Source organism: Pararge aegeria, chromosome 20 (genome assembly GCF_905163445.1).
Source record: "Pararge aegeria chromosome 20, ilParAegt1.1, whole genome shotgun sequence".
Lineage (NCBI taxonomy): Eukaryota > Metazoa > Arthropoda > Insecta > Lepidoptera > Nymphalidae > Pararge > Pararge aegeria.
The window spans coordinates 1240087-1267781 of record NC_053199.1 but is presented as its reverse complement, the minus strand read 5'-3'; the positions used below and the strand labels follow the sequence as shown (position 1 = coordinate 1267781).

At 36.0% G+C, this 27695-nt stretch overlaps 1 protein-coding gene across 1 annotated transcript in view; it reads left to right on the top strand.

The window, feature by feature from the left end:
- The first annotated feature begins 356 nt into the window (after positions 1-356).
- LOC120632854 (microtubule-associated protein futsch-like) overlaps positions 357-27695 on the top strand; it is a 181623-nt gene continuing 154284 nt past the window's right edge. Inside the window, exon 1 of the mRNA XM_039902891.1 lies at positions 357-582. Within this exon, the coding sequence (XP_039758825.1) occupies positions 426-582 (157 nt within the window). The 5' untranslated portion in view covers positions 357-425. The remainder of the gene's footprint in view (positions 583-27695) is intronic.

Here is a 27695-nt window from a genome sequence, read left to right as displayed (position 1 = left end):
TCAGACATCCGCAAACATCGCCGCGCTGCCAAGATTATATCATTATCGATTGCAACAACCTTTGGCCAACAGCTGAGGCACGAGGTTATTCAGCCGGCTTGTTTAGACGCAATGCAGACGTGTGCGCTGCTCAGCCTGGAGCCGGAGCCTCCTGTATACGCCCTACGAGCGCGCCGTCTCGCTCACGCTGCAAGAGAAAGTATAGCGCCAAGTGAGAGAGAAAGTTGGGGTTGGAACTAGACGTCGTCGTCGACGCGTCTGCGTGCTGCGCATCGGGCTCGGTCGATTGTTGGGGCTTGCGCACGCAGGCGGCTCGACACCGGGAGTTTGAAGGCATTCCGTGCGGAGTCGTCGTCCGAAGCGGTCGTTTCAGGACGCTTGCACTGGGCGAACCGTCGGCGAACGCGCCGGCGCCGCCGTCGGCGATGGATCACGACGAGGACCGGTCTCTGTCCCTGGGGACGGAGGTGTCGGCCTCCGTGCCCCCGCCGAGCCCGCTCACGGGATGCTACCTGCTGGCCGTCATCGGCGAGCCCCACACTCATGAGCACAAGGAGATCATACTGCAGCGGCTCGTCAAAGGTACGTACCCATACGTCCAGGTGGAGCACTTAACTCACTCAAAAACTCAAACTCCACATAGTGTCTCCAACAGGAGAATCGTCAGAAAAACATTTGTAACCAGTGCCGTGATGGTGATAATTATATTAGTCAACGGAAAAACTATAGTTTTTAGAGGGAATTCCAAAAACGATTCCGTCCCGGTTTGAGCAGGAACCCTGACATCTAGGCGGATATCCTTTTTGTTCTTGTGATTATTAATTACATTTTGGTCTGTGATATTCGTTCCTGTCAACCTTTTGGGAGTTTCTCGCAGTGCTTTGTTAGTTTCTTGCCAAGACTGTAAATTATAACCAATAGACGTAGGTATATTGTCACCAAACGGAAGTTTGGTTCTAGGAGTCCAGGAATTCAGAGTGTTAGATCTGTAAAATTGACAGGTGTCACGCGATATATACGGGAGTTTTTGCGCTCGATTACTTTCACCCGGTTATAAAGATGTTAGTTTCGAGAAAGTAGCTTATTATCAGTTTTTTCTTCCCAGCAATTGTGTTGTTATATTGATATTTGTGCTTTGCCATAATAACTACACCAATTGGTAAATTGGAAAATGGTTTGTGATCTTGTTTTGTAGGTACTGTATTTATTTTTTGCGTGCCGGCGTTTTGTGTTGCGTCATCCGTGACGTGCCGTAGTTTTTCTAAGCCGGCTTGGCTAATTGAGACAATTGAATTCAATGGGGACCTCTATTTTATACTTCCGAATTCAATTTAGACAGATGCCATTTAGTTATTATTTTATTTACACCTAAAACACCAAAACGGCCATTAAAAAAAAATATAGATATAAAATGTTTGTTTAATTTAAAAATTATATTATACAGGTACACAATAAACGTTAACGATTTTATTATTCTCTACATTTCAATAATGATACCGTTGAGTCTGATATACCGTCAGATAAATCATTAAAAATGTATTTGTTAAGATTACTCGTTTACTGTTAGTAGGTATACGAATGAACGCGCCGGCAAAAACTCCTTTTACGTAATAATCAAGAATACCAAAGCATTCTAGCATAGCGAACCGGAAACTCCATGTATCATAATTAAAGCATCATGATTACGGAAGGTCATTTGATCAGCGAATCCAAAATTATGGAATTCCTAATTCTCGTTACCACCGCTGCAGTTTCCATTTAAAAATCTTCGGGATAAACTAAATACGCGTTGAAACGCAATGCGACGAAACCACTATGTTACTCTATGTTACTCCGGAAGCTATAATTGGTCGTATATAAGCTGTATTAAATAATTACCGCTTAAATATATTAATATACCCCCTTAGTATTATCAAAGCCTACAAACTTAAGTTAAACAACATAAAACAGAAGCACTAGAGCATGGTGCGCCGGAAACTATGGGTCAAAATTAAAGCGTCATAATTACGGAAGGTCAGTTGATAAATGATACCTTTCATAATGTAATGAAAATGTAACAACCGCCGCCGTTTCCTTTTCGGGGAAAAGTAGAAACGTGCTGAAACGCAAAGCACCGTCATCATGTTTCTCCGGAAGCATTAAAATGCATTACTTAAGAAATATCTAAAAAAATAGATAAGATTAAAGCTTTTGCAAAATTGTTACGTTAGATAAATTTTTTTTGAGTTTATATACTAACGTCTAATAACAAACCTAAATGTCATAAAATGAAACAAATCGTAGGAATTCGAAAACTATCTGTCGAAATGAAAGCGTCATAATTACGGAAGGTCAGGTGATAAAGAAAAACTAAACATTAGGTAATGGCTGATTTTCTTTACCGCCGCTTTGCTTTTCGGTATTATTTCGGGGAAAAGAAAATATTAGCAAACGCTAAGCGTTTATGGCCTGTTTCTCCAGAAACATTTAAATGCGTTCCATAAGCTATAGCTAATAATATCTTGTAAGCCAGTATTATTAACAAATGCCTGCATTAGGGCAAAGTTTATTTAAGTCAAAGTTTGTATACTAAAGTCTAATAACATGATAACGTTAAAACATAACACCTATGTAATCATAATCAGTCATAATAGCAAGCTGAAACTCATGTGTCAAAATCGATGCGTCATAATTACGGGAGGTCAGTTCATAAATGATAACTAAAATTATGTATTGACTAATTAACACAAAGCACCGTTGGCACATTTCTCTTTCTAAGCGATAAGTAATAATATCGTGTAAGCCTATCAACAAATACCTATTAATCATTATCAAAGTTTACTTCAATTATTACCATCTAATAACATACATAAATAATGTAACATTAAATCAAAGTATTCAATCATAGGAAGCTGAAAACTATGTGTCATAATCGAAGCGTCATAATAACGGAAGGTCAGTTGATATACGAAACCTAAAATAATTTAATTACTAATTTACTTTACCGCCGCCGTTTCCTTTTTGGCATTATTTCGCTGAAAAGTATAACGTGCTGAAACGCAAAGCACCGTCGCCATGTTACTCCGGAAGCATTAAAATGCCGTATTTAAGCTACAGCTATAAATATCTCTTAAGCCAATAATGGTAACGAATACCTTTATAATATTATCATGCATGGGTTTGTATCCGCTTAGCTAAAGGTAAAACTAAACTTACTTCAAACCCTTACGATTGTTTGTATACTCTTTGTAAGGATATTATAATTAATGTTTGAATGGTACCTATACCTTTGTTCTACTGCTCGAACTGCGTGATCTATTGAAGAAATGCTGTTTTTTACCGAGATCTTCCTCAGTCTTAAAAGCATTTATATCCTACACCGTCTTCAATTAGTAGGCTATATACCTACTAGCAAAAAATAATTAAATACAATCGCCATGTTTTACTCGAATGCAATTTAAAAATCATGTCAAATGTGAATAATAATTTGCTGTAAAATTAAGATGACACGGAGGAAATAAAATATTAGCATAAATAGTTTCTATAAAATTTAATTTCTATTTAATTTTTTACCGACCATACGCCTTCAAGGTTGGCGCATTTCGTTTAGAATGCATCATCGCTCACGATCTCACTCAGCCGTTCAAACATAAACCAGACCTAAATCCATGTGATGTAGATGACAATTTTTATAAACGTCAACGCCTTAAACGGTTATCAAATACTTTCCGTATCAATAAATATAAAATAAACAAACAACAACAGTTTTTCAATTTATCAACATTAAAATAAATAATATCGCAAAGATAGAGTGTACATTCTGAGATAACTAAAATCATAAAACATTGTAAATAAGGTACATTTTGTTCTATATTTTTGTATAAACACAATAAAATAAGAACATTTTCACAGACATTAATAACAAAGTAGACGTACGTATATAAAACAATAGTGAGAATAAAGATTAGTTAAATCAAGAATGTTTAATTTCTTATTTTTGATACATATTTTATTCACAATACTGAATCACCTTGAGTCATAGTACAATGTTCAATAATATATATATACTAGCGTACCCAGCCCACTTCATCGGGCTAGTTTTTGCTTTATTTTATTTAAACAATAAACCTACATCATTAAATATTTAATTTAAGTCTCATAATATATTAAATCATTTATTTCTCTACGTTTTCATTCTCTTCTATTCTCTTCTCGAGCGGGTGAAGATCATTATCTTCACCCATGTACACCCAACAATAGAATATCATCATAGTAAATAAAAGCTGTATTTGACAGTTTGACAGTTCAAAAATAGGAGTGCTCCGATCGTCACCAAACTTTACAGGATTACTCGCCAGGTCAATCCGGAGATTCCCTATAGAGATATATTTCTTAAAGAAATAGTTTCTTAAATAGAGAAATATTTCTTAAAAAATGAGTGCATGGTATTGAGACGAGAGAAGAGTAAAAATAATGAGGTAACCGCACAAAATATCAAGAGCAAGGATACATGTAACAAACAGCGTTAAACCGGCCGATGACGCGTTCGCCAAAAATAGAGTGTTTCTTATGCACTCACTTATCGCCCCGTCAGATAATGAAGTCAAGATAAACACTTTACAAAATCGCATTTGACACACTACCCATAATATATGGGTATAAAATATATAACCCTCGATATACTAGTTATTATCTTTGATGATACCTGCTTTATTAATTTATTTCTTAGATAAAAGTACGTATGAAAATAAATAAAATAAAACCTACCGTTAAACAATATATTAAAGCACTCATTTAACAAATCGTGGTTACTACATGGAGGGGGCTGCTTGGAAGCAGGCCCCTCCGCTCTCATCTCTCACAAAACAGAAAATTCTAAAGATTGTTAAACAATAAAATGATGTTGGAAAAGAGCAATCTGCTGAGTTTCTTGCCGGATCTTCTTAGTGGAATCTGCCTTCCGAACCGGTGGTAGAGTCCCTACAAACAGACTGACTTGACGTTTCAAAAGTGCTTATAAATAAAGCCTACTTGAAATAAATGAATTTTGAATTTGAATAGAATACACTAATTGTTTATTTAAAATCTACAAATTTTTACAGTAAGACGTCTATCTCACCTTTAAAATTGTTTAAGGTTAAACGGAGGATTTAAATATTAAGCCCATAATGGATTTTCTTTTCTTTTATCTCTTAAAATAAACTTTGAACTGAAAACCTTTTCGAATACCATTAAAGAGAAAAGCTTAAATAAATATTGGATACCTAAATACTTAAAGAAGAAGAACATCTTAATTCAAGTATCGAGTTTACAAAAGCTCGGCGTTTCAAAACGGTTTTGTCTCTCAGTCTCGCTTTAATTCTTAATGTTTACAGTTTTCTTTGATTGCGAATACAATAGGCTGAATGGAGTTTACTTCATCGAGCTCAGATTTACAATAACGGCTTTCACCCCGATTTATAAGTAACAAGTACAAAAAAATAATGATAATATTTCCCTAGAAAAATATATTTTTCGTTGGTTTATTAATAAACAAAAAGTTTATGAGAATACAAACATAAGTGAACTTACACTCGGCACGTATGTGAGTGTGACCAATATAAATACAAATAACAACGATCTCGTAGCGCAGTGGTGAGCGCTTTTCGTAGGTCCGAGGAAGCGGAGGTCTTGGGTTCCATCTCCGGCTGGGGTAATTTGTGATTTTATAATTTCTAAATTTTCTCTGGTCTGACCCGTTGGATCGAAAAATTATACAGTAAGTATAATTTTTTTATTAAATCATAATATTACTCCCTTATAACAACTATTATAATTATAAATAAATATATTCTATTCTATTGTATTCTACGGGTAGTACTGACTATCCGCTAACATGTTTCGCAGTATCCTAAGAACTCGAACGAAATCTTGTCAGCAAGGATGCCGTCATTTCCTGATAATGGAGTAAGAATCGTCAGTTTACTCAAGAGCACTATTGTAAAGTGAAAAAGCCCTTGTGCATAAACGTGTTCGTGGAGGTTCCGCTACTTCCATTCAAGTGTGCAAAGCCCAATGAGCCGTGATCGTGATTTTATTGCTCACCGCTCTGGCGCATGCCATGTGCCGTGATTAGGTTTCATCGAAACAATTCAAATTCAAAAATTCTTTATTCATTTACGTCTATCACAGGCACTTATGAAGCTTTTATACACAACAGATGTTTACATAGTTGTGAGGTGACGTTGATAACTACGTTTTCCCACTTAAATCTTAAGCTACGAGGGTTACAAACGTGTCCCGAGTGTGACGTGAGACGTGTCCTCGTGTCGTGTCCAAGAAGAGCCCACAACAAATTTGTCGACGTTTTTTTATCACCATCTCACAGTTATTTAATATTAAGCTATGAATTAAGAGAAGTTCTTATTTATGTTTTTTTATTGGTTGAGCAATCCTTAATATCATATAGGGATTTTTCTATAAGCTTACGTTTTATATAAAAATATAAAGATTTTTGTTATAAAATAATAAACAATACGCCTTGAATGAATTACCAATTTTATGTAAATTTGTATGTTAAACTGTACAACGTCGTGTTTATTTTTTCTTCTAATATTAATATTGTCACGGCCCATATTCTTATTAAATTTTATTATTTTTTTATGGGTTCATTATTCAAATTTTCAAACATATTGTTCATTTATTATTTATTATAATGTTGGCCCCGTTTTACGTATTACACGAAAATAATTTTGCATTTAACTTGATTATTTCATCTTGACTCCTTCTTGAAGCTATCTATTCTGGGACATGTCAAATCCGTAGAAGATCATTTTTGTCTGATGGGAGGCTTCGGCCGTGGCTAGTTAAATCCCCCAGCGACAAAGACGTGCCGAAAACCGAATAATTATTCCGCTACGGTGTAGCGGAGAAACCGATTAGGGGGTTGGCTCTTAGGTATATATATATATCCTATAACTGCAATTGCCCCTAACATATATGCCCATTACCATCTTAGTATGTCACAACATAACGATACATTTTGTATGTAAAAATAAAAAAAATACTTATCTCTACTTCTAATCTCTACCTAATTTGTTTTAATACCCGAAATACATTATAATATATCTTAGATAGAAGCATAACTTTGCGGAAATCACTGATAAATTATGAAAATTAAGCCTAAATTGCTATACTCCGTGAAAATCAGGAGAATCTGTGTGGTGGAATTTATAATTTCTTCAATCCATATACTCCACACCAAACAGATCTTCCGTGGTGTATCCACGCACGTTTCGCTCCGAAACTTGAGCATCCTCAGGAGATGTTTACTTTACAATGAATAATTGTTAAGTTTAGTTAACTTAACTTGAATAATTGTTAAGTAACGTGCGTAGAGATACAAAAGTGCGTAAGAAACAAAAATATTTTCAAGGTTTTTTAAAGGATATGGTAACAAACAGACGAACTAACGGTTTGTCAGGCATTAAATGAAGTTGTAGTAAGTGGTGTGGATATAATTGAAATAATTGAAGTCCCATAGTATCCACAAACATAAATTGGAATGGAATCGGAATTATTTTGACGGCTGATACCGGCAATTATTCCAGTTTTATTGGTTTTCATTTCGCTTTTACTTTTGTGCTGAGTTGAAATAAGTGTTTACATGGAAATCAATGATCTAAAAGCTTATAAAATCAAACTTTTACTAACCAAGCGTTTTTTTTTACTTATTTTTTTTTCAATCTCACCTGTTTGTAAGTGATGATGCAGTCTTAGATGGTGGCGGGCTAACCTGTTTGGGAGCATGATAGTCGTAACGGATTCTACGCGACATCGTACCGGAACGCTAAATCGCTTAGCGGCACGTCTTTGTCGGTACCTGACCAGAGAGAATTCAGAAATTATAAATTCCCAAATTGCCCCTGCAAATATTCCCAAACTAATAGTTTTAAACGACTTCGAAATTCGCGGCGTAGGTCGGCCCCAAACGAGGTGGACAGATGGCATCAGGCGAGTAGCTGGGAGCCGTTGGAGGCAAGCGGCCCAGGACCGTGCATTGTGGAACTCCCTACAAAAGACCTATGTCCAGCAGTGGACGTCCATTGGTTGAGATGATGATGATGATGATGATGATGATTATTTTATGGATGACCCAACCTAAGTGGAAAAGAGTCACAATTCGCAGTTCATGCAAGGAACACGACAAAATCCTATAAAGGCGTAGCCTCATGGGTACCAGCGACCACCCCATGCAAAACCAGAACACAGCTTGGACTGGACTGTAGCAATATTAATATTAGAAGCCAAAAATAAACTCGTTGTGCACTTTACTAGGCTACACAAAATTGCAAATTCATTCAAGGGCAATTGTATATTAGTTTATAACAAATTACCAAATGAAATCTTTGAGATGTCTCTCAACAAGTTCAAAGTTAATATAAAACGTAAGCTTACAGAAAAATCCTATTATAATATTAAGGATTACTTAAACGATAAAAAAGCTTGGGTGCGAATTGCTCTAGCTTCATAGCTTAATATAAATAAACTGTGAGATGGTGATAACAAAAAAAAATTACCCAGCTAAGTTTGTTGTGGGCTCTTCTTAGACCAGGGCGCGTTTGGAACCCTCGTAGCTCTAGGTTTAAGTTGGCGAACGAAGTTATCACCAACCCGTTACAATTATGTAAACATATGTATATGAACGCTTCATAAGTGCCTGTGATAGGCCTACATGAATAAATAAATTTTGAATTTAAATTTGCTTCTTAGCGGCTGCAAGCATGGCGTTAGAATTACCCAGATGAGTTCTGTCATCATCACGCATCATATTTATCATATCAACCCATTCAGGGCACGGGTCTCAACACGCAATGGCACGGCATGGCTACCACGCTGGCTCAGTGCGGATTGATGGACTCCACACGCCTTTTTTAACGTTATATAGAACTCCCAGGCATGTAGGTTTCCCCACGATGTTTTCCTTCACCGAAACTGAAGCAACCTTAGAAAAGTTAGAGGTTTTGAGGCTCGGATTCGAACTCCTCCCCCCCCTCCACGTGAAACCGAAGCCTCACTAGGCTCACCGCTTCTCTAAAAGCCATAATACCTACTACTAGAACGAATTGTTATTTATCTTACAAATAGTTGACGTGGATACGGGCGTTAAAAGTTTTTGTAAATTCAACTTCTCCTGAGGATGCTCCGTTTTTGGAGTGAAACGTGCGTAGAGGATACATTGCCGAAGATCTGTTTGGTGTGGAGTACAAGGATTGAAGAAATTATAAATTACACCTTACAGATTCTCCTGCTTTTCGCGGAGTAATATGCTTATAGTAAATAAGCTTACTTTTCATAATCTTTATATATATATTTCTTGTGTGCGTGTGTATGTCACTGAAATCCTAAACGTCTGGATAGATTTGAATGAATTTTTTGTTATGCGTTTGCACCCTGGATGGTTTAGCTTGACAAATCAGACCGACAGATCGCGCTGGGGTCCGCTAGTACATTATGGAATTCCGCAAAGTAACGCCTGCTTCTACCAAATATTTCGAAATAAATTCAATAAATCGTTAAGACATTTAGTAAACTTGTGATCAGTTATTAGATCATTGTAGAGTTGCCAGACAGATAGACAGGAAACCTTTAAAGATAACTCGACGTAGGTAAGAGAAAGTACTGACTGGGTGTACAGGTCAACGCACTTAGTATTTTTAAACGGCGAAAGTAAGTTAGTATTTGTACCAGTATTTAGCTATCTATTGTTCGTATTGATTGAATAGGTGGGTAGGTGTTCATCTTGTTACGAAATAATAAATTAGTTAAACTTCATTTATATTGCATTAATAAACATATTGTTTAGAATATTTATTTATTCGAAAGATCCGCAAAACTAATTATTAGTTCTAAAAACCAATGCACAAAGCGTTCTGAAATTAAATATACTGCTAAATGGAATGATGTCACTAACCGTCTGTTCGAAAAAACTATTAAAGTGAAGTGGGTTTTGATTAGTCGCGTACACGGTTTCTGGATGTTCTTAATTCTGTGGACGAAGGGTTCTAAAATCAAATTAACAAAGCATTTAAAAATATAATGAACAATCGATATAAGAACCCCTGGTCACTAGGTCCTTTGTGAAACAGTTTTTTAAAATCTTATCACGTAAGTTCGGAGACAATTTGATTACTATCTGGGCTTTTGCTATCCAGAGCACGTACCTCGGTTTCCCCCTAGATTATTCGAGGGTAGATAATTAAAAGAATTTCCGGAAATTACTTAGAAATATATGAACCAAAACACAAACACCCATTGGCACCAACAATGATGTACCTACATTCCCCGAAAAACTAAATCTCTCAAATCCTTTTCCACTAGTTAACAACCTTGTGAAATGTGTAGCACTATTTTTAGAATAGTCTATTTAGTCGAGTTTAGAGATTTATGTGCAACCAATGCATTAAAGCCTTATCGAAAAATCGTTTGTCTACATAATCATTCGAAAAATGAAACCCCTTTTTTATACTTAGTTATTGTTAAAAATGTGTAAATCACGCGACGCTTTACGTGCGCTCGCGCAATTTTGTTGAGCAAAAAACAAATTACTTACTTACATAGTTTATGCTGTCTTTGTAGTGCATTTTGAATAGAAAATTTCTATATTTACTTTTTGCTCGAAGTCGAACAGTAAACAATAACTAGAGATAAACTCTTAATTATCTCTGAAGATCAGAATCTTTGATAGCCCAGTGGGTAGGAGCTCGACTTCACTCTCGGGGAATCGAGTTCGAATCCCAGCACACACTTCAAATTTATCTAATTTATGTGCGTTTCAATTAATTTAAATATCATTTGCTTCGACGGTGAAGGAAAACATCGTGAGGAAACCTGCATGCATTCCTGAGAGTTCTTCATAATGTTCTCAAAGGTGTGGGAAGTCCACCATCTCATTGCGGGAGCAGAACCGTGCCCTATAGTGGACCGGTATTGGGTTTATATTATGATGATCCCATAATATGAAAAGATGCGCAAACACACTTTTGATACGTCGATACATACCGCAAAAAAAGGACGTATGAACGTACCAAATGTTCATATATCTCTTTTTTTCTATTGCTGTGAGCCAAATCACAGAATACTTCGCGTTCTGGATACACGAGCACCGCGGGGAAATTTCTTAATCTCCCGCATTCAATAGTTTACAACATAAAAACATGTGGGATGCAACTTGTGTCGATACCCTAGCTGCATCACACATCCAGGCCACCTCGTCAATGGTAGAGCAGGTCAAGAGGCGTAAATATGAAAACCTGATAGCAGCTTTATTTTTGTGCCTTTTGGAGTAGAGACTTGGGACCGTGGGGCCCGGGGGCACGAGCTCTTTTCAAAGAATTATCGAAAAGGGTTATCGAGTCTACCGGTGATCCTAGAGCGTGCAGTTACCTTGGCCAACGAATTAGTTTGGCCATCCAAAGGGGCAATGCTGCCAGCATCTTAGGAACTGTGCCTCGCTGCGGTGGTTTCGAAGACGTTTTAGATTTTATTTAGTTTTAAATAGTTTATTTTAGGTTATATTTATAAAACAAATATTTTAAAGAATAAACAAAATAAAAATAGGTTTGCTGGTATAAAATGCCAAGGGTGCGGCCAAAGCAATCTGCTATACTTAGAACACTATAATAGTTTTCGCACATCATACGGTCTGAATATTGACTCGGCTAAAATTATAGCAATGAATTGTGAATTTTATATTGCGTGACATAAAGCAATCTTTTCAGTATTTTGGTGCTAGTATTATACGACGTCACCCACTTCAAATAACACTTTATGTCACATGCCATAAAGTACACATTCCAATGCTTTAATTTTGGTTTAGTGGGTTTTGAATCGATATAGTTTACGAAGTAATTCGGACCGGTGGCTCACCGATTTAAGAACATACAGAACCCTCATTCAGCCATTATTGCAGTAATAAATTGGTAATAATTTAGTTCAAGATCTTGTATTAACCATAATAGAGTATGGCAATAAAGGATTATTAGTTTAAGTGAAAAAAAAGAGTGAACACGCACCGCGTACGTCTCACTTCACAGCCGCAGGATTTTACAAACTTCTTTCCATTTAACTGCTAAATGGTGTGCAATAAAAGTATATTAATTAATTCATTCATTATACAAAAATTGTAGAGTCGACAGTGCTTTTGTTCATGTATGAAGTTTACTGATAACAGGGCTGCAGGTTGCAGGAAGTATTCTTCGAATTCGTTCTCAGTTGTCAATTATTATTATGAAACAAAAAACACGAGAATCTCGTGCTGCGTGTGGGTGCAACAATCCATCAGAGTTTGAGCCCGGGATCTTTCGCATTTCAGCCAGCTCCGGTAACCGTTGAGCTATTGAAGCATCGAGAACTATAGAACAATAGAAGTATCGAGGCGCAAACAGAGGCCATAGAAGTGGCTACATGGTATTATATGGCTTAGTTGCTGTACCGGTTAGGTATTGGATTTGCCGGTAAATTGTCTTTGTGACAGACAATTTCATTTAAATGAAATACTATTATGACCTTATTATCGCTGGACGGAGATCTAACTAGTCATATAAAACTTCTGGTCAAGAACGGCTTCAGATCCTTATAAATACCCATATATCAATAGAATATTCGACGGCCGATTGGCGCAGCGAGCAGCGACCCTGCTTTCTGAGTTAAAGGCTGTGAGTTCGATTCCCACAACTGGCAAATGCTTGTGTGATGAACATGAATGTTTTTCAGTGTCTGGGTGTGTATATGTATATTATAAGTATTTATGTAAATTATTCATAAAAATATTCATCAGTCATCTTAGTACCCATAACACAAGCTACGCTTACTTTGGGGATAGGCGATGTGTATATTGTCGTAGTATATTAATCAAATATACAATAAATAAATATACTACGACAAAACACACATTGCCATCTAGTCCCAAAGTAAGCGTAGCTTGTGTTATGGGTACAAAGATAACTGATGAATATTTTTATGAAGAATATACATAAATACTTATAATATATAGATAAACACCCAGACACTGAAAAACATTCATGTTCATCACACAAATATTGTCCATTTATCATCATCATCATTATAACTTTACACTACTTATTTGTTCTCGCTCTTGTTGTCCTAATCCTAAGGTTGCCTGGCTGAGATCGCTTCTAAGCGATCCGCCTTTGTATTCTATTCCAGACTTCGTGTTTCTTTCTATTCTTCCTTTATCTTCCTAACTGTGTAGTGACAAATAAAGAGTTTAAATAAATAAATAAATCATATCAACCCACTACATTGCACGGCTTCCCACAATTAGAATGGGTTAAGGTCGTAGTCCACCACGCTGGCCCAGAGCGGATTGGTGGACTCCACACACCTTTGAGAACAAAGGTTAAAAAATTACATAATTCCTTAGTAATGTCAATAATTTTAAAGTTTTAATTTAATTGATAATTGCTTAATAAAAATTACTCATACTTGTACTATTACTTTTACTTCGTATTATTCTTTTTTTTTGGACGGCCAACTGGCGCAGTTTGCATAGACCCTGCTTTCTGAGTCCAAGGCCGAGGGTTCGATTCCCACAACTGGAAAATATTTGTGTAATGAGCATGAATATTTTTTCAGTGTCTGGGTGTTTATATGTATATTATAAGTATGTTATACATAAGTATATATTCTTAAAAATATTCATCAACCATCTCAGTACCCATAACACAAGCTACTTTGGGGCTAGATGACAATGTGTCCGTTGACGTAGTATATTTATTTATTTATTTCATTTATAGTAAACTTGATGGCAGTGGCGTGCATAGAGGGTATGCACAGGGTTTGCAGATGATATAATATTAAGAAATTTCCTAAAAAACTCTTACAATGCCTAAGGTTCCTTAGGTTTTTAAAAACTCGTACTGGAGATTTTCTCCATTTTATATCATCTGCATACTCTGTGCATACCCTCTATGCACGCCACTGCTTGATGGTACCCAAGTGGAAAAACCAGACTGTTATTTATTGAGCAGCATTTCGGAGGGCATACCAGGGACACGTCCGTCCCTCAACCGAGGCGTAGGTGTTAAGCCTCATGAGCCACACACGTGTTAAAAAAAATCTAGTGTATTTTCTAGCGTTTAAACAGAAATAGAAATAATATTCTGATTTTGATTCGGATATTCGTCCTAACTTTGCATCACAGTAGCTGAACGCAAAAGAAAGTCTACAATGTGGGACCAATTAAGATCGTCACATACCGGTGCGATCTGCGATATGCGCCCGTTTCCAATGTACCACGAATATTTTGCACGTCGATTTCACATTCATCAAGGCAAAAAGGACTACAACGTATCACTATGTTTGCTATCAAATTCAAAATTCATTTATTTCAAGTAGGCCCAGTTTATTAGCACTATTGAAACGTCTAGTCAGTATGTTTGTAGTGACTCTACCACCGGTTCGGAAGGCAGATTCCACCGAGGAGAGCCGGCAAGAACTCAAACCAGGTTGCTTGTAAGTAGTTTAACTTCTATGTGAGATGGTGATAAAAAAAAGACAGCCGGCTAAAGTTACTGTGGGCTATCTTAGACAAGGGCGCGTTTAGAACCCTCGCAGCTTTAGCTTTATTTATTTGTATTTATCGCCAACATAATCTCACTGCAATGCATATGTTTTTATGTGATTTATTTGCTTATTTGAATAAAGAAATATTTGACTTATGTAGTATAAAGTAAAATAACATGATTTCAAATTTTCGTGTGGCTGATAATATAAATTCGAGAGTTAATAATACTAATCCAAAAGCCATAGTCAGACCTTCAACCAAAAAAAACTTGAAAAATTAAAATGAAATTCTAATCGATTTAAATTTGACAGAGTTACATCATTGAACAGATAAGCTTAATTTGATTGAGCCTTTGAAGATCTTCGCTGGTCAAAGATCAGAAAAACCTTAGAGAAGATCTGACGTGGATCCCCTTAAAATGCAGTCAATTGTCATTAATTTATTTATTTTATTTATTTATACACTTTATTTGTACACCACACATAGTAAAAAAGAACAATGGACACAACAAAAATAAAGTTAAAAAGTAGGATACAAAGGGCGGCCCTATCGCTTAGTAGCGATCTCTTCCAGGCAACCTTAGGATTAGGAAAACCAAGGGAAACCGATTGGTGGGGTGTATTATTATTATATACATACTTACGAACATTTAAAGTTCTATTCACTAGTGAAAGCGACCCTGTTATTGAACAGAAGTTTGTACTCACGAGATCTACTCTTGCAGAGGTATTAGCAATGGTCAATACTTAAATAATCATTTATTTACCGGAATTTCTGTTCATAAGAGGTGGTTGTTAAGTTATTAATAGATATATAACTTCGCGCACCCAACTCCGACAAATTAATATTGAAATTGGATGGGGAATAAATTCATAACATTTCCATTTCATTTCGGACCCATTCCAAAACAAAGAGGCTAATTAGTTTTTGTACTAATTATAAGAGTCAGGCTAATGTGTGGGGCTCTCAAAGGGATAATTTATTTATTTATTCTGTTACTATTACATATCTTTATTGTAGCGGTCTCCACATTACATAACTAGATGGCGCTACAAAAATCCTGCATCGCGCTAGCGAAGTGTTCACGAAGAATGCCTATATATACAACTTCCAAAAATGAATGTTCGGACTTGGTCCCCGAGCACGATCACCCGCTCGGAGGAAGATCTTCCTATTGTTACGTCGAGCGTATCACCATAGCTCCCGTACATTCATAAATAACAACTCATTACCTTAAACTATAATTTGAAATAATATACAATCACTATTGTAAATTGGATTTGAATTAAATGTAGAAATTGATAAAAAAACGTGACTTATGTTACTTCAGATGAATTGAAAGATTTATTTATTTAGTTTTTTCGAATTTAGACCAGTATATGACAAGGTTGCTTGGAAGCATCCGGCTCCGCTTTCATCTCTCACAAGATAGAAAAATGAATTTTTAAATGTAAAATGTAAATTGTTGATATTGGAAAAGAGCAACTGCTGAGTTTCTTGCCGGCTTCTTCTCGGTAGAATCTGCCTTCCGAAGTCTAGTCTACTTGGTAGAGTCACTACACACAGACAGACTTGACGTTTCAAATGTGCTTATATTAGGCCTACTTCAAATGAATTTTATGTAGAGGTCTCTTCCTTTGCCAAATTCCACTTAACATCATGCAAATCATGTAGTTGCAATATATTTAAATAAAAGTTAGAATAAAAATAATATTAATAATTAAAACACAGGTCAAATTAAGTCACACCCTGTCTATGAATTACATAGTAATAAATAATAGGAAATTCTTAAGTTTTCGCCTAAACTATGGAAATTTGCGCGTCTTAATTATAAGTTTAGGCAAATGATTATATAAAATGGGCAGACCCAGTAAAGTAATTTTAGATTTAAGTACAAGAAATTATACCTACAGAAAACGGCGAACATAAATGTAACGACGTTACTAACCCCAATTGCCGTCTGGGGAGTTATTCCGGATATCTGCGAATTACAAAGTTTTAGATCACACTAACGAAATGTCGCGAGCTACTTTTCTCGCCTGTCTTATCGCAGGAACGAGGCGGGCAAATAGTAATGAATGGAAATTTAATTGTTCAAAATTGGTCAATGCTAAAATGTCAACCATTGAAAAATTTTTATATTAACAATGACGAATGTTATATTAACAATGACGAATGTTATATTAACAATGACGAATGTTATATTAACAATGAATGTTATATAATCAACGCCTACCTCCAAAAAAAAAAAAAAATATTAACTTTTTAACCCCCGAAACAAAAACGTCGGGGCTTATTACGTATGTGTTTGTATATGGCTGTGTGTGTGTGTGTGTGTGTGTCTATCTGTGGCATAGAAATTCCCGAACGGATGAACCTAGTTTGATTTTTTTTTGTCAGGAGTGTTCTTAGCTATGTTTAAAAATAGGTCCAAGATGGCAGCCGCCAAAAGATGGCGGATTACATATTTTTTCCGGACTACCTGGTACCTATGGCCTAACGAATTATTTTTTAATTTGCTTATAATTATTACATGATGTATCGGGGTTTTTTTTTACAAAAGAATCGTCATCAGAGATTTTTCTCAAAATATACACGCCGGACAGAAGGCTTGATGATTGCAGTAGATGCTAGTAGTAGGAAAAGAAGGGGTGGTGAAACTGTATTTTAATCTGCCTTAGCACACGGCACAAACATAAAAACAAATTAAACATATTAAATATAACAGCATTTTATTTATTGAAATCTAGATTTGTAAGCTCATATGCATGTTTTTGCATGAACAGTATAATCGAGGTAAAAAGTAGCCTTGGAGTTGAAGAATCAAAAATAATTTCTCAGTAAAGTTATGTCCACGTAAATCTTCTTTTTCATTATATATTTTCATGGTTCATATCGTGTGCGCGGAGTTTATATATTCCTTAAAAAACAGTATTTTGATGGCAGTTTTAAACCTAGCTTTGCATAAGTTAAAACAATGTTTCAAAGTAACATATTAAGTAGAGGTTTCTGTAACACAGCTTATGAATTTATTATGGCCAGAGATGCATGGAAGCAATAAACTCCGCTTTTATCTGCACAAGGTAGAATAATGATGTTGTAAAATTGCCGGCTTCTTCTCAATATAGTTTGCATTCAAAAGCGGTGGCTACAAACAGATTAGGCATACGACCATAATGGATAATACTGTTTTTTTAAAGTCTGTAAGGGATAAATTTTATAAAAATAAGAGGCTTACGACCATTTTCACTAAACTTAGGCATCGCTTATATCGAATGCCTAATGATTTAGGCGATGCCTATAAAAAAAACGTTTCACCAACTCTTAGGTCATAATTATTTGTGAAATGTTGATGTATGACTAGCTATATATACATAGGTAATATCCTTGTTCGTCGTTACTGAACAGTGGCAAAAGTGGCATTAGTAACTTGGAAAAAAAAAACTTTTTTTACACTATCTATGCAATGTGACGTTCCTTCATCCATAGAACGGGTTAAGTTAAGTTTCCTATATCTATTCACTATTGGATAGAACTTCTATTACTTTGCTGAATTTCATGGCATACTACGAATATTAAGATTAATTAAAATAACAAAACCTAGATGTAACGTTCAAGAAATTATGATTTATTTTGCGTATTAAGAATCTCCCTACCACAAGTGTGAGACACGCAACGCGGCGACTGTATCATGTGTCTGAACCGATACGTCTTACGAAAAAGTGGGATAAATTTGGTCAACTGTCTTAAAACTGCTTTTTCCTTTCTCTTTAATCTTTTAGGTATCAAACAGTTTATATATTGCCTAGGAAAATTTTAGAGATGGTATATAGATGTATAGGTAAATATGAAACTGGGAACCACGGAGTTGTCCCTTGTGTGACCTTAATCTGGCAAAGTTTCACGATTTTCCCGAGATACGAAACGATGAGGAAAGGTTGAAGGGCCAAGGTCAGAGCCTATCGTTAGACCAGACGGACGGACGGGAATGACGACCTAGACACGACCTCGCCGCGCCCTTAGGGGCAAAAACTAATTACGTAATTATTCACGGACATATTTTGTTCATCTCACTATTGTTAACGACCTCCCTCCGCAACGGTTTGCACTGTGAATTGAATTATAAATATAAATAAATATACTTCGACAATACACACACCGCCCTCTAGCCCCAAAGTAAGCGTAGCTTGTGTTATGGGTACTAAGACGACTGATGAATTTTTTTTTTTTTATGAATAATATACATAAATACATAGAATATACATATAAACACCCAGACACTGATAAACATTCATGCTCATCACACAAACATTTTCCAGTTGTGGGAATCGAACCCACGGCCCTGGACTCAGAAAGCAGGGTTGCTGCAAACTGCGCCAATTGGCCGTCAAAATTGGAAGATCCCGGGTTCGATTCTCGGCAGCACTGAATTTTCTCTGGTCTAGTCTGGTGGGAGGCTATGGCTGTAGCCGGTTACCACGCTACAGACAAAGACGTGCCGCTAAGCGATTTAAATAGGATATCGCGTGGAAACCGATTAGAGGTATGTCTTCCATACTCCCTCAACTGGTTAGCCTGCTATCATCTTAGAGTGCATCATCACTTACCACCAGGTGAGATTGCAGTCAAGGGCTAATTTTTAGTGGAATAAAAACATTAACTAGTTAATATGCTCAATGTTGTAGGTATGTTATTAGGGTCATTTATAATTTTAAAATAAATAGATTTTCTATACTATTTTTTTCTATTTTTTTTTTCCTGCAGGTAAAATTCAATTCTTGCTTTATTTTTATTGTGTTTTGTGTGTTGATACCCTAACCGCATCACATATCTAGGCGATCTTATCAAAGACACTTTGGGACCGTAGGGGCCGTAGGAAACATTTTGGGATAACATAAAAAATCTATTGAAGTAAAGAATACTGATTATTTTATTTATGTAAATTGAACTGATATCTGCTGCTTTAAAAATATATAAAAAAATATTATAAATTAAAAAAAAAATACTTAATTACAGATTTCTCAGTTATTTTTAAAAATTTAGGGATGACATAAAAAATCAATATTGATTATTTTAGTCATGTAAATTTTACTGATATATACTGCTATGAATATATAAAAAATAATTTATCATGAATTAGAAGCAAAAAAAACTTAAATAATAAATGCCAAAATGGAATGTCGCATACTGAAGTCGAAGCAGTATGAAGCACTCTTAACAGTACATAATAAGTTCGTTAAAAAAATTAATGTTCGCTCGTTTCTTTTAACTATACATACAGACAGACATTTCGAGCCATCTCCACCTCGGCGACGACAAACTTAGAAAAACAAATTCTAAGTTATTATTAGGTTTTTTTAACATATTATTAACGTGTAAAAGAAATTATATTCGTTCATTCATGCATTCATTCGACTAGGCAACGACGCGTATGAGGGCGTGCTATGGAGACGCGCGGCGAGTGTGCGACGAGCGACGATAAATAGCTTGTTTACTCGCCTGATGAGCAATTTGTTTCATTATTGTAAATTACTACTTTTTACACCAAGCGATTTATGGTTATTTCAACTTATGTAGCCATTCAAATGTATAGTGTTAAAACAAGGACTTACATATTTATGAAAATTAAGCATTTGCTATACTCCGCGAAAAGCAATAGAATCTGTAGGGTGTAATTGATACTCTCTTCAATCCTTGTTCTCCACACAGACAAACAGATCTTCGGCAATGTACCCTCTACGCACGTTTCTTCACATCCTCCGGAGATGTTTGACGGCCAACTGGCGCAGTGGGCAGCGACCCTGCTTTCTGAGTCCAAGGCCGTGGGTTCGATTCCCACAACTGGAAAATGTTTGTGTGATGAGCATTAAGTGTTTTTCAGTGTCTGGGTGTTTATATGTATTTTCTAAGTATTTATGTATATATAATTCATAAAAATATTCATCAGTCATCTTAGTACCCATAACACAAGCTACGCTTACTTTGGGGCTAGGTGGCGATGTGTGTATTGTCGTAGTATATTTTTTTTTTTTTTTTTAGATGTTGACTTTATAATGAATAATGGTTCAGTCGTTACCAATTATAATTTACACCAAACAGATTCTCCTGCTTTTCTCGGAGTATAGCAAATTAAGCTTAATTTTCATAATATATCAAGGATTCGCAAAGTAACACCTGCTTCTGTCCAAGAATTAGGTACCTATTTGCATGAAGCAGTTTTGATGAAGCAGTTTTGGTCTCCCGTGGAGTTACCTAATTTATATAACTAGCACGCAACTTCAATGTTTCGGAAATATATGCGTTTAAAGCTATTAAATATATTTAATAGGATTTTACGGTGAAGGTGAGTATAAATAAATAAATAAATAAATATACTACGACAATACACACATCGCCATCTAGCCCCAAAGTAAGCGTAGCTTGTGTTATGGGTAATGAGATAGCTGATGAATATTTTTTCATGAATATAATACACATAAATACTTATAATATACAGATGAACACCCAGACACTGAAAAACATTCATGTTCATCACACAAACACTCTCAAGTAGTGGGAATCGAACCCACGGCCTTGGACTCAGAAAGCAGGGTCGCTGCCCACTGCGCCACTCGGCCGTCAAAAGTACATCGTGAGTAAACCTGCAAGCATGTTTATAGCTCTTAGCATAATATTTTCCATTGATGAACGTATTAATTAACATACGTCCAAAAATATACGTAGAACTACGATATATTCCGCACGTCTAATTACAATGCCTAAGAAAAGGGGGGTAATTATCATAGTTCCGTTGATTGCGCTGCAAATAGGTGAGACGTGTTTTTGTCTCTGTAATTACTTGATTGCAGATAAAGTTGTTGTCAAGGTCTATATGTTTTGTGAGTTTGTGTCGCCACTATTTTGAAGTATTCTCTTATTAAGAGATCTTGTGCTATCCAAGTTCTAGACCTGACTCGAATAATGTGAACACGCTTTTATAATATGCAGTAGCCTGCCAAGATCTCGCTATGTAAGCATTTAGTTTTGCTATAATTTGCTTGCTTATTAATTGCCTAATATACAGTATGTCGATACCCGTCGAGCTTAAATATAAGAGTACTGCGGTTTGTATCTAGAAAATTCGGAAACTAGATCCATACGACAAAGGATACATAAAACGTTGGCCGCGGTTATAAAGACTGTCAATGAACACAAGAGCGTGGTGGGCTTAAGCACCAAATTCCTTTTTCCAATGAGAAAGTAGGGTAGCATGCATAAAATGGAAAATCCTCCTAAAATACAAGTTATTTTATTTTTCTTTAATTGGAAAACCAACAGTTGTAAATACAAAATAGTTAACAAATTGGTTGACTTAAAACTACTCAACTCAGGTTGCCACAGATAAGTTTTATATAAAAAAGGGTACCTGGTAGAACGCAGAAAAAATGCAGTAAACTATAGCTAATAGTTAAGTTTATGTAAAAAAATTAGAGTAGGCATTGCTTTAGTACATCTATGAAGTGCACGCCGCTGCCTATAGCGCAGCAACATGGTCCATCAATTATGACTATAAAAAACCAGAATTGGCTGACGATGATGATGGATCGGAGAACCGATGGACGTTGGTTAAAAATGCTGGAATAGTAGCGGTGCTGGCATGGCCTCGCACGAGCAAATGTTGGACCCTCGACCAGGTGGACGGATGACGTCAAGAGAGTCGAAGAGAGCCGCTGAACATAAGCGGCACAAGACCGTGGTTTTCTTAACTCCCTACAAAAGACCTATGTCCAGCAGTGGACGTCCATTGCTAGAAATGATGAGGATTTTGGCATGACGATGTAGGAATAGAATGTAATTTGTTGCACTGAATGGATAGCAAATTGATTTTCTCATTCAGTTTTAGACAGTTACTTTCGGAATAGAATCCCCGCACGCAACGTAGCGGTACCCGACCAAAACCGATCTTCCATAGGGCTGGCAGCGTTTTAAAAGACGGTTATTTTATAACCCCCAAAGCAAAAATTACTTTTTTTGTTTGAAAGATGAAACAGTCGGTTAGCAGTTTCAAAATTACGCCTACTTGAAATAAATAATTTTAAATTTTTTAGCTTTGTTTGATGAAAATGGTCCAAGATGGCCGCTGCTACAAAATGGCGGATTACATATTTTTTCACAACTTCCTCAATATGGATATTAAATGAATGAAAGAATCACTCAACTCACACAATCACATATTAAGAGGAAATGAGAATTATTAAATAACGAAAGAAAACTAAAAAATAGTATAATTTTTGTAATCGAAGGCTACGCCACGTGAACACGCAAAGCATTTACAAAATTCAAAAATTCTTTTATTTCAAGAAAGCATAAGCGCTTATTTTAGAGCCACTTTTAAAACGTCTGTCGTGTGTAAAGTCTGTCTGTTTGTTGTGACTCTACCATCGGTTTGGAATGCAAATTCCACGAGAAGCCGGCAAGAAATTGCTTCTTTCCAAAATTATTTTACACTCTAACAATAATTTTTCTATCACCTAAAAGATGAAAGCTCTGAAGCCTTCGTTAAGAAATCCATCAATATTGTATTGAACCTAAACAAACACGTAGGTACATATATGATTTAGGTTACCTTTGTCTGTTCAAAGTCACAGCGTAGTCAAGTACCGAAGCAAGGTCTTTTTTTGAGTAAAGAACCACTGGATCCAACAACAGGGATAGATCGCATACATCTTCTTTTAAAGCTTAGACTAGTTTGAACTTCTACAGCTCTGTAGGAATGAAGTGCGGAACGATAGTGAAAAAAAAACAAAAATACTAAACAATTTGCGACTCTAAATGAGGTACATTAGGCTTACCTTTCTTTAACACACAACTTTATACTACACAATCTTGTGAAAACTAGTCTCTGATGTGATCATGCGAAATACTAGGGCTACATAATTGTCGAGTTTACACCAATGTGAAGAGGTCAGCCTTGCAATTTATTCAGTTATAAATAAGACATCAGTTTATTCTTTGCCGCATTACAAAAAACTTACAATAATAGTTTGTACAGACATATAACTACCAGTGCAAATGCCAGTATGGTACCTTATTTTTAATAGAAAGTGAAAATAATTCTTTAATATAAAGTGTGGTTTTAAAATGGAACGATTTTAAAACCATACTTTATATTAAAACTAACTACCCGCCCCGTCTTCGCAAGTATGCAATGTTTGCAAATAGATAGATAGATATATTCTTTATTTCAGATTATTAAGGGATAAATATACTAAATATTGGAAACAGTAATACAACGAAATTAAAAATGCGCAAAGGCGGTCTTATCGCTTAAAGCGATCTCCTCCAGACAAACCTCAGTGAAAGAAAATAAAAAATTAAGAAAACGGGTAATTTTTATTTGTTTTTCGGTAGTTCGCAGTATAAGCGCAAAAAAATGTGTTTATTTACTACTATATTATGCATATATTACACATATAAATGTTCCTCTTCAATCACTCTATCTATTAATAAGAACGGCAAAATCTGTTGCGTAGTTTTAACGATCTAAGATAGGGACAGACAGACCCTATTTGTGATGTAGTAAAATAATTATCTTGTGATGTAATAAACGATTGTTTACATAATGAGGCATGTTTAAAAAAATATGGGCAGGAAAGTGGGAAACCGGAAAGGCGTTCCACACTTTGGTTCCGATCTTTACAGAATGTATCGATCTCATTCCCTCGTTGGAAGCCCTGGTTGCATGTCGAGTGACCTATTGCCCCCCCTGCGCGCGCAAGGAAACGCGCATCGCTCGCTTCCGGTGTTTGGATGGGTGACTCACGCGCAGCAGTAGTGTCTAAGATTAACATAACCTAAGATCGAAGGAATATATTTATATATTAAATGAACACCAACAGCATGTTCAAAATAAAAATTAACGGAGAATTACAAATATTTAGATTCTAATCAGTACATACTATAATAATAATAGAAAAAACATTAAACAAAAGGAAAATTACAATAATCAACACTAAAAAATAAAAAATAAAACTAAAAATTACAATCCAAAAGTGCTACTTAAGGTTCTACTGTCGAAGACTTTACTTTTCTAATCGCAGATTTCGCCAAGAGAGTTCCTGTTGGTTTCCAAGAAATTAAAGTCCGAAAAATGATTAAAAAATTTGGTACACGCAAAGTGTATGTCTTAAATACATGGTCGTATGTGTTATGTGTTTTATTGATTGAGTGGATGTTTTAAGCTTGATTCAAAAAGAAAGATGAGCATTCTGCACTTCTTTTATATTTTTGTAACTAACTTTTTTTTTATTTAAGTGTGGGAAATTACATACTATATCCGTCCAGGCAATTTTCGCTAAAAGGGGTAGGTACAAAGTGTTTGCTTCACGTATTAATATAAAAGAATAGATACATTTACTACTACATCTTTTATTAACTTCGTCTGCGCTTGTTAACAATTTTGAATAAAAGGATAAAAGGTAGCCTATGTTCTTTTCCATGTCAAAGGCTACTTGCGTGTCAAATTTCAACTAAATCCGTTCATCCCTTTTTGCGTGATTGAATAAAAAACATATAGATAGTAGAATTACAAGCTGCGTCCCACGGTTTTGCACGTCTGTGCACGTTATTTGCTTTATATATATTGGAATTCCATCTCGATTCCAAATTTCAGTTAAATCCGTTCGGAAGTTTTTGCCTGCAAGAAAAAACATTCATACATCTTCAAAAAACTTCACGTTTATAATATTAGTAGGGTAGGTGAAAATTATAATGATCTCCGAGGTACAGAGGTGGGCAACCGGGTTGACCAGTGTCGTGCACAGCGTCCTCGATCAGGGTATGCATAAAGCAGGAATATGGCATAAAATGGAAAATTTCCCCTCACATACTAGTTATATAAAATAATTTGGGTAGGCAGTGCTGTTGTGCATGTATGAAGTGCACGCTACTGGGGATGACCCCAACGACCTTTGAGTTAAGTATATATTGTCACTTTAGCTTCTCTACTCGTTTAGTTATATCGATAGCTCTGGTTCTTCTACGGATATTCTTACGTATAATTAATTAATCACGTACACAACGCATAGCTCACTCTATCGCCCGTCAGATGGCTCTAAGCTTCTTTATGAAGCCATTATTTAGCGGCCATGTTTTGGTGCCATGTCATGTAAAAAAACAATAACTGGATAATTTCCAATTAATGTGTACACAATCCACTACAGATAAGCCGACTTAGAGCGGTCGGATCCAATTAGTAGTTGCTAAGGCTTCGGGGAAATTTGGATTCTCCGAAACCTCCCTGTTGCTGGAAACGTGTAGCTCAAAACAAATCTAATCAAAACTTTCTTCATTCATATACCAGTTTTGATACTTTGATACATAATATTTTGTATACTTCTGTAAGGTGTTTGATAAATATAACCTAAGAAGGTTCCGAACGTGCTATAAGAACGTTATAAATGAACGTTATTTGTTATGGTTTGTACAAATCCCGTGAGAACCGTTTGTTTTTTTTTTTATTTCACTGCAAGTAAGCCCTTGACTGTAAGCTCACCTGGTGGTAAGTGATGATGCAGTATAAGATTGTAGCGGTAATCTGTTATAGAGTATGGTAGGCATACTCTATCCTAATCGGTTTCTACGCGACATCGCCCCGGAACACTAAATCGCTTAGCGGCACGTCTTTGTGGGTAGGGTGGTAACTAGCCACGGCCAAACCTTCCACCAAACCAGACTAGAGAAAATTCAGACATTATAAATTTCCCCCTGCCAGGAATAGAACCCGGGACCTCCTAAATTCACAGCGCTCACCGTTGTGCCAGGGAGGTCGTTAAAAACCTCCACGGTATTTTTCCTGATAGAAGTAGCTTATACTCTCCGTCTTTTCAACTAACGCTATGCCAAAAACGTAGTTGATCAGTTGCTATTTAGGGCTAGTAAGGGCGTGAACGAAGAACAAAAAACAAACAAACTGACTTTTATTGTGTAACATCATCCTCATATCAACCCATTGCCGCCTGCCGGCCTACTACAGAGCACGGGTTTCCTCTTACAATGAAAAGGGGTTAAGGCCGTAGTCCACCAGGCTGGCCCAGTGGTCCACACACCTTTGACAACTAGTCTAGAAGCAAATGATATTTGAAGTACTTAAAACACACATAACTTAAAAAAGTTTAGAAGGTGCGTGCTGGGATTCGAACCCAACCCAATGCGCTATCCCCGCTTCATTTATTTTGTGTAGTTATATATATTTAACCGATTTGCTGTAGTTGTGTTTTCTACGCCATTGGTTGCCTGCAAGAGATAGTATCGATGAAGCAATTGTGATGTATTTCTTAATGTTTTGTACTTTTGATTGCTGATCAAGAAAAGTGTATTCCTTCATTTATCATTCATTATATTAGTATAGAAGCTAGTTACACGGTAACTCCTTCGTAGTTGCGAGAAATAAGAAATAGGTCAGTAAAGTTCTAGTACATACACGTGACCTAGAAAGCACTAAGTATGTATACTATGAAGTAGTGTGGCAGTCATTTAAACGTTTTTTTTTTTTTTTTAAATATAGTTTTTTAATGTTCAAGTAGTGGTTCCAAGTTTGAATTTTAATGTTTTTAAATGTTAAAAGATCACAAGTATGTAGCACAATTTAAAACACATTAAGTCAAAGCTACAAGAGGTCTCGAAAATTCCACAAAGCTACATACGGTCTATGAAAGCATAGACGGCATGGAAAAATGATTTACATATTATAATTCTACATTTTAGTATATTCTACATGTAATACTGTCTGTACCTTACTAAGTCATACCTGTATATCTGATTTTATGTTTTTAAAGGAGACTTATTTATCGTATATTTAGTCTTAATATATATAAATCTCCTGTCACGATGTTTGTCCGCGATGGACTCCTAAACTACTTAACCGATTTTAAATTAAATTGACACACCGTGAGCAGTCTGGTCCAACTTAAGAGATAGGATAGCTTAGATCTTTAATTATAGTCGCAATTTTATTTTATTGCAAATTATTTGTCTATAATTAATTGACAGTCACATGTTATATATATACTACTATACTCATTTAATCACGTGCACGGGCCCGTGCCCACTGCTGGGCACGGGCCCGTGCACGTGCCAGGTGCGGGTGTACAAACTTCCCACCCCCAGGTCA